The sequence below is a fragment of the Artemia sp. Qi Xiang Cuo genome, chromosome 9, assembly GCF_049724085.1.
Source record: "Artemia sp. Qi Xiang Cuo chromosome 9, ASM4972408v1, whole genome shotgun sequence".
Lineage (NCBI taxonomy): Eukaryota > Metazoa > Arthropoda > Branchiopoda > Anostraca > Artemiidae > Artemia > Artemia sp. Qi Xiang Cuo.
The window spans coordinates 76,981,003-76,993,977 of NC_142802.1; the positions used below are offsets into that span (position 1 = coordinate 76,981,003).

The 12,975-nt window shown below is 36.6% G+C and overlaps 1 protein-coding gene across 1 annotated transcript in view; it reads right to left on the reverse strand.

The window, feature by feature from the left end:
* Positions 1–2,031: 2,031 nt before the first annotated feature.
* The window catches only part of LOC148949038 (uncharacterized), a 133,007-nt gene continuing 122,063 nt past the window's right edge, over positions 2,032–12,975 (reverse strand). Inside the window, exons 5-8 of the mRNA XM_089095095.1 lie at positions 11,097–11,308; positions 8,203–8,316; positions 3,066–3,177; positions 2,032–2,239 (exon numbers count right to left, since the gene is read on the reverse strand). Of these exons, the coding sequence (XP_088951221.1) occupies positions 2,032–2,239; positions 3,066–3,177; positions 8,203–8,316; positions 11,097–11,308 (646 nt within the window). The remainder of the gene's footprint in view (positions 2,240–3,065; positions 3,178–8,202; positions 8,317–11,096; positions 11,309–12,975) is intronic.

The following is a 12,975-nucleotide window of genomic DNA, read 5'->3' on the forward strand; positions in this document are numbered from 1 at the left end:
AAATTGGACGACCCTTTCCTAGTAACGGTGAAAGGTTAACTGAATAAAAAACAAGTTTAAATGGCATTTCAAAATTTCATTTTGCGTAAAGCACTCTTAAAGGCTAGTCGCTTTCCAGTTTGACTATTATCGGAGATTCTATTCGATTACACAATATACCTTCGTGGATGTATGTAAAAACGATCAGAATTAATAATTTTGTCATAAATGGGACTTAAAAAAATTTCTCCAGTGTCCCTATTGAGAGCTACCTTTTGATGAATGTGCTTTTTTATTTCAACTGCCTCCCTGAAAACCTGCGTGAGACCTTTAACGGGGACAACAATGGAGGTTTCGTCAAACAAAATGAAATGGTTGCGCCAAGGCGGAATCAAAAACCTCAGGCCTTTGGCGTAACCTCATGGCCTTGCCGATTGAGGACTTATGTTCAGATAACCTCTCCTCCAATTGCTGTTGGGTTCTACCAACATTTAAACGTCCAGAAGAACAAGGAATTCTGTAAACACCACTACCCAGAATGGGGCTGGTTTTATCTTTGCCTTTGTTAAAAAAGTTCTGTTTAATATTTAAATTCTTAAAGGCAACATTAATTTTATGTTTTTTAAGGATTCTTTTCAATTTGTCACTCAATTTTGGAATGTAGGGTAGAACAGTGAAAAGTTTCTTATCATACATCAATGGGACGGTATCTGTTGGGGTTGGTAGATTTGATGCATTCTTTTCTGCCTTTTTTGTCTTCTGTCTATAATGGTCTCATGTATTTTTATAGGGTAGCCTTTGCAAAATAAAATATCCTTAATATAGTTCAATTCTGAGTCTATGTGAGGCTCTGAGCATATTCTTATTACTTGGTCAACCAAAGAGATAACAACTCCTCTTTTTATGCGGGGAGAGTGGTTGGAGGAAAAATGCAAATACCTATCGTTATGCGTAGGATTTCTATAAATAGAAAATTCAAGGCCAGGAGACTTATTGAAAATTAAAACATCTAGAAAAGGGAGTTTGTGGTTATGTTCTAGTTCTAAAGTGAACTGAAGGTTAGAGTCCAAAGTCCAGAAGGTTTGGACTCTAACCTTCAGTTCACTTTAGAACTAGAACAAAACCACAAACTTCCTTTTCTAGATGTTTAAATTTTCAATAAGTCTCCTGGTCTTGAATTTTCTATTTATAGAAAGCCTACGCATAACGATAGATATTTGCATTTTTCCTCCAACCACTCTCCCTGCATAAAAAGAGGAGTTGTTATTTCTTTGGTTGACCGAGTAATAAGAATATGCTCAGAGCCTCACATAGACTCAGAATTGAACTATATTAAGGATATTTTATTTTGCAAAGGCTACCCTATAAAAATACTTGAGACCATTATAGACAGAAGACGAAAAAAGGCAGAAAAGAATGCATCAAATCACAAACCCAAACAGATACCGTCCCATTGGTGGATGATAAGAAACTTTTCACTGTTCTACCATAAATTCCAAAATTGAGTTACAAATTGAAAAGAATCCTTAAAAAACATAAACCTAATGTCGTCTTTAAAAATTCAAATATTACACAGAACTTTTTCAACAACGGCAAAGATAAAACCAGCCCTATTCTGGGTTGTGATGTTTATAGAATTCCTTGTTCTTGTAGCTGTTTTTATGTTGGTAGAACCCAACAGCAATTGGGGGAGAGGTTATCTGAACATAAGTTTCATGAACATAAGTTATCTGAATTCACAGTATACTGATCCTGATGTGCTGCAATGTCAGGGTCACATTTTCTACAGTACAGTGTAACTTCACTTTTATCATATCTCTTTGTATAGTCAATGATACTATTCTCATTCATTTTGTAAAATTCACATGTTTCAATTTGCCTATTTGGAGCATTGTCACATACAGTGTCCTCAAGTGGTGAATCACATTTCGTAACAGACAAATAAAAATCAGTAGGCTTATAACCATAGTAGCTATTGTCTTCACAACGATGACGTAGAAACTAGAGTCTTTTGATGTTCCAACAGTTGAATCGTAGACCTGGGTCCTTCTCCTAAAACAATCTGGAGCCATGAAGATACCAGTCTCTTAGCAATAAAGTAAAATCATCTTTAGGACTCTTTCCAATCATACCAGGATATGTATTTTCCCATTGACTACATTCACCATAATGACAATTGGAGCACAAGTCTCCACTATGGTGAGAGTCACGCGCCCCTTCAATACAGGAATTACAAACTTTAATTTGTAGAGCATATCCTCTATGGAATTTACAGGATTGCATAATCTGTACTTTTCATCATGCTCATCAATCATTGTTTAATTCTCACATGATGACCAGCTGCCCAGCGTATACATGCACAGTGGACATGTATGGAGCATTTTTTCATGTGTTGACACTCTCACCGCCAAAATGAAACTGAGCTACGATTAACAAATTGAGTGGGATAGAGAGAGAGAAAGAGGAGTAAATCCTCTTTGAACAATATCTTTCTCGTGAAAAAAGATTTAAATTTCTAAGCTAGTTTGTGTTTAAAAGCAAATCCACTATATCATTTTGTCTTTTCGCGATTAATATGTCAATAAATTGTGTAACTGCCTTTGGACCACTACGTAAAAGCTTCATACAATAGTCTAATGGCGGAGTGTCAGTTTTCATTAAATTGAAAAGCATTCGCCGAGAAAATATCTTCCTTTGAACAGATAACTCCAGAAAATCATCATCTAGGATCAAATGTTTTTCCATAAACACAAGATTCCCTATGATTTTCTCTTTCTCAAATATATCCATTTCTTAGAGTCCTAACACTCTCACAACCAACTTTAGACTAACAATGATTCTTTTTTTCTACTTTAAAAATGTACGCTAACCTACTATAGAAAAAATGTCTTCGATTTAGAAACAATTTTATTACGTATAATTACAACGATAATAATCACTGATTCAATTTATTTTCCTCGATATATTTCACTAGTTTATCTAATGCAGCTTGAAGTCTATTTATATGAACAATGTTCAGTTTCGCTGCAAAGCATAATTGCTCCTCCAATTTAAATTTACTCAAAGATATCACATATCTGGCATACATATCGTCCCATTCAAGGCTAAGTCTACATCTTCGTGTAATTTCCATTGCCACGCTTGGTACTCTCGCCCTTGTATCATTGCTGCTACCTGCTCCACCATCAAGCTCCAATACTATAAGCATAGCACTCGTTATCTAAGTTTATATCATCTCAGATAAAAATAAAATGTTCTCTCTCTGAATTAAAGTCTCTTACTTTTTTAAATTACAATGAAAATCACTCCCTATACTGAATCCGATTACTATACTAATCAAGTTGCCGTATATGGAGTACCCTCTGTATCTGATCTCTCTGATTAGCCCAGAAAATAGGTGTTGGCTCAGAAACCAGTCTGCTAAGGCACGTACCGTTCGTAGTAATAGCCCGTGGTAAGGCATGTACTCGTGAAACTGCACACATATTCTTGTACTCGTGATATTGCGTACATGCTTACTACTTATGAATGTGCAAATGGAGATTAGCATGTCCTAATAGCAGTAAAGCATTTTATCAAATATGTAACAGTAGCTCCGTCCCAAACATTAATGCTTCATAAATAATCAAAAAATCATTAAAAATGAATACGATATTAATATACCAAGAGTTCACAATCCCCTAATAATTTCTGTTGGAAAAAATCACTTCTTATTTCTTACACCAATTTCAACTAAATTAAACATTCTTCTTTTATGCCAAAAATTAAGAGTTTAGTTTTTAGAGTTTTTTATTCCACAATGCATACACAATCCAATCACAACACTCCTAATCCCCCTCGAAAGGCTCCATGGCCAGGGATACAAGGGGGAATGAGAGAAAAAAAAATATATCCAAACAACCATAAAAAAGAAATCAATCGCCAAACAACATATAAAATTAAAAAGAGACCATACCTGAGGCCTTGGAGTCATAGCACAGAGTAGACCACCATATAACAAAACTAAACACTCAGGGGACATCAACTCCACATAAAAAAACAACAACAACTATTCTGTTTGATTCTTAACTAAATGGTCCTTAAGAATCCTCTTAAAAGTGCCAAACGAGTGGCATTTCTGTACTGAAGAAGGCAGGGAGTTCCAAACCTGGTGACAAGCGATGAGGGGATTGAAATCTGACCGCACAGTGGGAGTAGGAGGAATGCAGATATTATGTGACGAACGAAGGTTATATGGAGCTGAATCAGAAATAAACTGAGGAGTTTTTTGAAGAGATTTTGGAAGATTGCCATGAAGCTGATGAAAAACAAGAGAAGCACAAGAAAGAATGTAGATAGACTGTAGATTTAGAACTGGTCTTGGTGAAGAACGGTTGGTGTCCATAACCAGACGCCGTGCTTTGTTATACATGACAGAAAGCGACCGCAGTGTAGAAGGAAAAGTAGACATCCATACTATGGGGCAATAAGAGACATATGACTGGACAAGGCATAAAAAAAGAAGCTTCAGAATAGATCCAGGAAAGGTGTGTCTGAGTTTTCAATTGACACCCAAACTCCGTGAGACCTTAACCCTAATCATGGCTATATGGTGTCTAAACGAAAAGTTCTCATCAAGCAGGATACCAAGAAACCGGACCAACCGATTCTTTGGTCTACACAAGGAGCCTTATGACGCCTGAAGCTGTGTCAGTTGAGGGAAAGCTACACCAATTCGAGAAAAAATAAGAAAATGTGACTTGGCAACATTCAAGGCCAAGTAATTCACATCAAACCACGAAACTACTCTCTCGAATATTGCCACCAGGTTAGACCTGATATCACATTCCGTCTTCCCTAGAGTCCCAAAAGTGCTGTCGTCAGCAAAAGCAACGAGGCAATGTTCATTAGAAGTAGCATTGGGACACCAAGGAACATCCGGATGAAACAGATTGCAGCATACTAGAGGACTGGTGTTCTTGACTGCTGTAATCAGATCATTGACGTAAATAAGAAATAAAACGGGGCCAATAACAGATCCCTGGAGAACGCCATATTCTACTTCAGAAGGGCTCCAGAAAAACGGATCTATTGAAATAAGTCTACCAGAAAGATATGATTCAAACGAAGAGAAAGCATTTGATTTTATACCAATATGCGATAGTTTCCAAAGAAGAATCTGATGAGTCAAAGAATCAAAGGCTTTACGAACATCCAAAAATAAAGCTGCCGGGATAAGACCAAAATCTATTGCCGAATGAATGAAATTCAAGAGAGATGCGCAAGCATGCTCTGTAGAGTGATTCGCTCGGAATCCTAACTGGAAATCCCGGAAAAAATTTTTTACATCCAGAAAACTAAGAAGCCTGGATAGCATAGCCTTCTCAAAAATTTTGCTGAAAATAGATGGAAGAGAAATTGGCCTATAATTAGCAGGCTCACTCCGGGACCCACCTTTATACAGCACTATAACCTTAGCTCGCTTGAGCGATTAAAGGAATATTCCTTTCTCGAAAGACAGATTGACAAGCTTAGTCAAAGGTGATAGAATAGGAGGCACAACAGCACGGATAACCCATGTAGGAATTCTATCTGGTCCAGAAGACGCTGAGACTTTAAGGGCATTTACGATCCGAGCTACCTCAAACTCAGAAACAGGGTTCAAGACCATTGACTTTAAACATGGGGGTTCCAGATAGGCTCTGAAATCGCAACGAGGAGTTGTAGAGCTCACAGAGGAAGCAGGGAGTAACAACGATTAGAAATTGTCGGATCTGTCGCTGTTCAAGTAAAAGACGAATTTCCCTTGCCCATGAAAAATTCTCCGTTCAGGAAGTGTATGACTGCAAAACAAAGGTCAACTTGACAAAATTCGCTCGTAGTAAAATTCTTTTCAATACTACAAACCTTTATTTTGATTTCGGATCATTAGACTTAAGAAAAATTCATAGGTTTCTCCAGAAAGAAATTATATATTATGTGAAAGGTATAAATAGCCTCAAATTTATTTTGAACAAAACCAAACTATAAAGAAAAATTAAATCAACGCGGTTCATGAGTTTTGGAAATTAAATCAGCGTAGTCCTTGAGTATTGGAATCATGACTGGTGGCACAATTACTTTTTTTTACTCCTTATCGGCGTTTCCACTGTAACTACAAACTGTATCTTTTTAGTGTATCACATCTAAAAACCTCTTTTGAGCCATAAAATATGGAGATGGGAGTCCACTACCTCTTATATTATTAATTTCATAAGGTTTTACAAATTTTATCGAAATTCGCCTATTTGGTGCTGTTTTGTTGAATATTACGCCTTCCGCTTGAAATTTGTGTCCATCATTATAAATTGTAATTATATATTATAAATTATAATATATTTATTTTATAAATTTATTACAATTATTATATTTATTATTATAAATTTATGTGCACACCCTTAGGCAATGTCTTGTCACAGAACATGACAATCTTTCATTTTCTCTCAGGAATAATTCAAATCTGATAAGTTCATAATTAATTTGATTAGAAATTTCATATATGAAATAGTATGAGTTTGAACGGACGGTCAGTTGTATTTCATGCTTCTTGACTTTAGAAAATTAGGTAAAAATATTACTAGTATCATACCAATGATTCAGCTATACTAAAGTAAAAGCCATTGTACAACAAAAAGCCATGTTTTTTTCTTGCCAGTTTGAAGTTTTAATTTCAAATACCAGTTTGAAGTTTTAATTTTAAATGCATATTTTTTTGACCTGATGGAACTTTTAATGGCTTTTGGGAAAGTTTTCGTAATTCCAATAAATTTGTTTTTGAAATGAAATTTTACTTTTAAGACTGATCAAGATGGTAGTTATTATTCCTTTCCCCCTCCAACTATCCCCCACCCCTCCCACGGTCTCTTTTCCGAAATGCAACCAAGTAAATTTGTCATATGGCCATTTTTTTCAAAATAGAACTACAAAGAAAAATTAAATCAACGCGGTCCATGAGTGTTGGAAGTTAAATCAGTGTAGTCCTTGAGCATTGGAATCATGACTGGTGGCACAATTACTTTTTTTTACTCCTTATAGGGGTTTCCACTGTAAATTGCCTCAAATTAAGGAAGTTATGTATCGATTATAGAGAAATAAAAAAGAATGGTTTAGAATAGTTGAACAGAGAAAAAATAATAACAAAGAAGTAGCTTATGGAAGGAACAAAATTAGAATTCTACTCCAAAAGGAGCGCCTTAGCTCCGCCTTCGAGTTCAACTGAGATAGACGCATGCAATCGCCTCGATTGACCAACGCAACACCAGTTGACGATAGCTTTCCCTTTGATTCGGACCAAATTAAATAATGAGTAATAGTGAGATAGTGATCGGATTGTTGGACAATTCAGTCGATGAAGATTGTGATCCTGAGAGGCGTGGAAGGCAATATAAAGCTCATTCGCGTCACAGAATACTCTCAAGTGATAGTGATCAAACAAATGGCTCTCAGAGCCCAGAGTTTCAAACTCGTGCTTGATATGGCTCTCGGAGCCCTGAAATTAGTTCTAGGAACGAAAAATCTTGCTCTCGGGGCCCCATAAAAATCCATGACACAAAGCGGAAGGCTTCTCCGGAAAAGCATAAAGGTAAAAGATTAAAAGAAAACACGTCAAATGACGCTCTATTTAAAAAGATTTCTGAAGAACGTTCTGGTACCAGTGAGGGTCCCAAGATCCATAAGAAACTTTCCAAAGTTGCAAATAGAGCTCTCTCTGAGCCTTTGGAAATAGTGAAGCTAAAATAGTTATTTGAGCGCCACCCTAGGCCTGCGAATACTGATAAAATTGTTGCTCCAAAGGTGAATAGTGAAGTTTGGGCTACTCTCTCATCACAGGCTAAATAGAGGGATGCTAAGCCACTTCAAGTGCAGCGGACAATTGTTCACTCAACATTTTGTGTTTTAGAGGCAGCAAATGCGATTCTTGGGTTTGAAAATTAGCATATCAAAGAAAAGGTTGTCAAAAACCTTACAGATGGTGTTCACATGTTTGGCCTCGCCAATTATGATCTAAGTCTAAAAAGACGTCATGCGATGAAATTTGAATTGAGCCCAGATCCCCCTGTAGCCTCAGCTTTATGTGCTCCTGAAATCAAAGTCACGGAATTTCTTTTTGGCAAAGATGTTGCCAAAACAACGTCTAAAGCTAAATCCTTGGCGGATTTGAAAAAAATCTTTTGAAAGACCAAAAAACTTGCAAGGGGGGGATACCGTTATCGCCGATGGCAGAACGAGGTTCCCCGTCCAAATTGTCGCAGGAGGCAGGGCCAGGACCGTCAAGAGAGGTCCAAATTCCAGAATTTCCAGAAAAGGGATCGCAAATAGCTGGTATGTACTACTTAACATACCCTGCACTTAATTTTTATGATTTTGTTGTTAATTTCAATAGGCAGTCACAACATTTGGCTGATAACTTTAAAGCTGGGAGAATTAGTAAGTACATCTCAAAATGGCAGTCAATAACCAGTGATTTGAATATTTTGAATATTGTAGCCTCAGGCTATAAGATTGAATTTGAGAAAACACCATTAAAACCTTTGAAAACAAAAAACAAACGTTTTACGTTTGAAGAAATACAGGCTATAAGAAAAAAAGTGGAAATTTTGTTGCATAAAGGCGTTATTGTTAAGGTACCCTAGTTCAGAAAAAAGGAAATACGTTATATTTCTCCCGTTTTTACGGTCCCGAAGAAAGATGGGTCTACTCGGCTCATTCTGAATCTTAAAAAATTAAATGAAAGAATTAAATATACCATTTTAAAATGGAAAGTGGTTAGTCTGCAGTTCTTTTAATGACAAAAAATTTTTATATGGCTTCTATTGACCTAGTCGATTTTTATTATTCATGCCCTGTTGAAATTGATTATCAAATGTTGCTTTTTTTAAGTAGAATGTTGTTATGCGTTCACAGTAATGCCAAATGGCTTATCATCTGCTCCGAGGGTTCTTACGAAATTTATGAAACCTGTTATCTCCCTGCATCGAAGAACAAGGTATTTGTCAGTTGTGTATTTAGATGATTCTCTCCTTCTGGGAAGGTCATATTTAGAATGTCAAAATAATGACTATGAAAGAGCGAAATTAATGTCAGAGCTGGGGTTTGTGATTCACCCGGGAAAGTTAGTTCTGATTCCAAGCCAACAAATAGAATTTCAACAAAAATACACAACTTGTGAGCAGTTCAGCTTTGGGAACCAACAGTGACAAGTGGTTAGAGGAACACCACTGGAAGAGTTGGAGCAACCTCCACCTTTCTATAATATACGGTGAGCTGTGCGAGTTTAAAAATAATCTCCACACCAACTGCCGTCGGAGATTTCTAGTAACATCCACTAGCTAACTATAGAAGGCGAGCTTGGAGAGTGCAGCAGCCAACTCCAAATCAACTGCACCAGCCGGTGCAAGTTGACCATAGCTTGGATTATTTACAGCTTCAAGAAGACTGTTCACGAGTGTGCATTAGTATTGTATTTTGTTTATCTGTTTATTAAAGTAGTTTTAGCAGCATCTTGAGTAGATACGATCTCTGCCTACCACGCTACCCTAGGTCCTGTCCTTGTGAAGGCTTGATCACCCCCACTGGGGACCGATAATTATGTATTTCCTGAGAGAAATAGCCCACACTTCACAGCAACTAGGCCCCCTCCCACACTTATTTTTTCCCAAAGTCACCCGATAAAAATTACGAGATAACTATTTTGTTCAGCAGAGTCGAAAAATCTAATAACTACGTCTTTGAGGATGACGTAATCCCTCATAGTCTCCAGGGGAAAGGCTGCAAGTTATGTGACTTTACCCATTGTTTACATATAGTATTGGTTATTGGGAAGTATACAGACGTTTTCAGGGAGGATTTTTCTGGTGGGGGGGGGGAGAGCGGGGTCGAGGAGAGGTGGTTACATAGGAGGACTTTTTCATAGAGGAAATTTGCCATGAAGAATGGGAATTTCCCACTAAGGGGGTGCCGGTTTTCCCAGCATTATTTAAAAAACGATCAGAAATTTTAAAAAAGAAAGTTTTTTCAACTGAAAATAAGGAGCAACAATAAAACTAATAGCAAACAGAAATTATTACTATATGAGGGGGTTCATCCCCTCGTCAACACCTTGCTCTTTACGCTAAAGTTTTTTTTAGTACTTTCAAAAGAGTTATTTATTCTAATTAAATGGTCTTTGTGATTGAGGGGTTATTCTAAATGACTTGGAACAAAATCCGAACTTTAGCGTAAAGAGCGAGGAATTGACGAGGGGGCGAACCCCCTCATATACGTAATAATTTCTGTTCGTTTTAAGTTTTAATATTGCTTCTTACTTTCAGTTAAAAAAAATAATTAATCTGTGATAATATGTTACCTAGGGAGCAATTGGCTTTTAAAAATGCTCACATAAATTGAAAGATTGAATTGCCATTCAGTATTGTATTTTTTTCAGTTGCCCTTTCACCGTTACTTTGAGAGGGTCGTCCTATTTTATTGTCTGTGTTTGTTTTAAGGTTTGGTTTTTTATATTATCTTTGGATTTTTATCAGTGTTTTTTTATTATTCTGTACTGAGTACGGTTAAGCGGAAGTCTTGACCGAAATATTTGCATTTTATTGTACGTTTTTTTTTCACTCGCGGTTTTTATCCTCTTCTTCTCTTCTTTGTGGTGTTTTGTCGTTTTAACTGTTTTCTACTTAAATATTGATGATGTATAAAAATATCATAGCCTAGAGTTAAATACGTGAGAATCGAATGCTTGAGCGAGTTGAGAAAGGTAAAGGCCGGCTAGCCAAGAAATTCCTCAAAGCGAACATTTCTGGTTAATTTTCAATGTATTACTTGTAGTTACGAACTGTTTATATGTGTTACATTCTAAATTGTGTTCAGTAGATCATTGGCCAAATTTTAGTTTAAGTGCTGTGGCGAGGGAGGTTGTCTGCTCCCTTCAATTGTGAGGGTAAACAAAATTTACAAGCACAAATTAAAACAGAAAATGAACAGAGTTTGTCATATAATTTTCATACAACGCCTTTTGTGGGTTTTAAGTTTTAACATCACTTTTGACTTTCATTTGAAAAGAATCCCTTTTCAAATACTTTTGACATTTAGAATGATGCTATGCTTACCATCACCATATTGAGCATCAAGGAGCCTGTTAAATGCAGTTTTAGATCTTCCAAGTAAAGGGATTCTCAAATTGTTGCAAGACCCGTCTATTGTTCGATACTTGGATCGAAAGTTGCACTGTGGTTGCATCAGGCATGTTGAACCAAGCTGAGTTTCTGTTAATGAAAACCTTGATAATCCTATTCCTGCTTGCTGAGGAGTCAGTCTTAGGCTAAAAAATGATTTCCAGGTTTATTTCAACTTTTTTTAAGAAAAAAAGAAGAAGACAAAGTAGTTAGATGTTCAATATACCATGCATAAATGTATAATGGTAATAACAAAGATTTTACCCTGAGTTGGGAGTAAGGGTTCTTGCTACCCTTCAAAAATTATTTCTTTTTATATATCGTCGCTTGGCAGCAAAAACGCTGAAAGCATTTTTTCCCTTAAATCCAATAGCTACGTTATGTCCAACGACACTAAGCTTTGAAAGAACTTTCTATTCCATAAGTCTTTTCTTCACTGATTAAATAAGAAAACAAGTTTTTTCAACTGAAAGTAAGGAGCAACTTTAAAAATTAAAACAAACAGAAATTATTACGTACGTGAGGTGGGGTTGCGCCCTCCTCAACACCTTGCTCTTCACGCTAAAGTTTTTTGGTACTTTTAAAAAAGCTCCTTATTGTTATAATTAAACGAACCTTGTGTTTCAGGAGTCGTACTGAAAGAATTAGGACAAAATTTAAACTTTAGCGTAAAGAGCGAGGTTTTGAGGAGGGAGCACCCCCCCCCCCTTATATGTAATAATTTCTGTTCGTTTTAAGTTTTAATGTTGCTCCCTACTGTCAATTTAAAAAATGTGTTTGATTATTTATTTAATTTCTGATTCTGTTTTTAAATAATGCCAGAAAATCTGGCTCCACCTCTACGGAAAAATTGCCTCCCGACGGAAATATCCTCTGGACAGCTTAACCCAGGTGAAGTTTTACCCCTGGTAATTACCATTAACATCTCCACCTGTAAAATTGAGTAAATAAGAAAAAGAAAGACATGCAAAAAAAATTCGTATAGGAATTCTGGAAAATTCCTCCCTGTGTAAAATTTCCCCTGAAAAGTTTGCCCCCTTGAAACGTCCTTCCCGATGAAAAACTCTTCCCATGCAAAATTTCCCCAGCAGAAAATTCGTCCTCCCCTCCCCACCCCGAAAATTTATGCATACTTCTCTATACAATTGCTATACGTAAACGGTGGGAAAAGTTTTTAACTTAAAACTTCCCCAGGGCCTTTTGGTGGCCATATTATCTCCTAAGACATAGTTATCGAGCCTTTCAACTAAGATAAACACAATAGCTATCGCAAAATTTTGAAGAGAAGATTGTGGGAGAAAATTGGCGTAGAAGGGGGCCTAGTTGCTATCAAATCTTTTTGGTCACTTAAAAAGGGCACTAGAACTCTTAATTTCCGTTAAAATGAGCCCTCTCCCAATGTTCTGGGCCTGCTGGGTCGATACGGTCACCCCAAGAAAAAACAACAACAAATAAATACGTATCCGTGATCTTTTTCTGGGAAAAAAACAAAAAAATTCAATTTTTCCCTATAGGAGCTGGAAACCTCTATAGTTGGATTCTCGGATACGCTGAATCTGATGGTGTGATTTTCATTAAGATTCTTTGACTCTTAGTGGGTAGTTCTCCCTATTAAAAAAAAATCAAACTTTCTCAAGCTTGTAGCCTTTGATGGGTAACTGTATCGAAACTTATATATTTGGAATAGAGCTGCAGCGGTAGCTAGCAACCTAGTAAGAGACGATCACGTCTCATACTTAGAAATTTAATAACCAATAACTCCTAAAAATAGAGTCAGGTCAAAACAAAAAGTACACTATTGGAACTGCCTTGT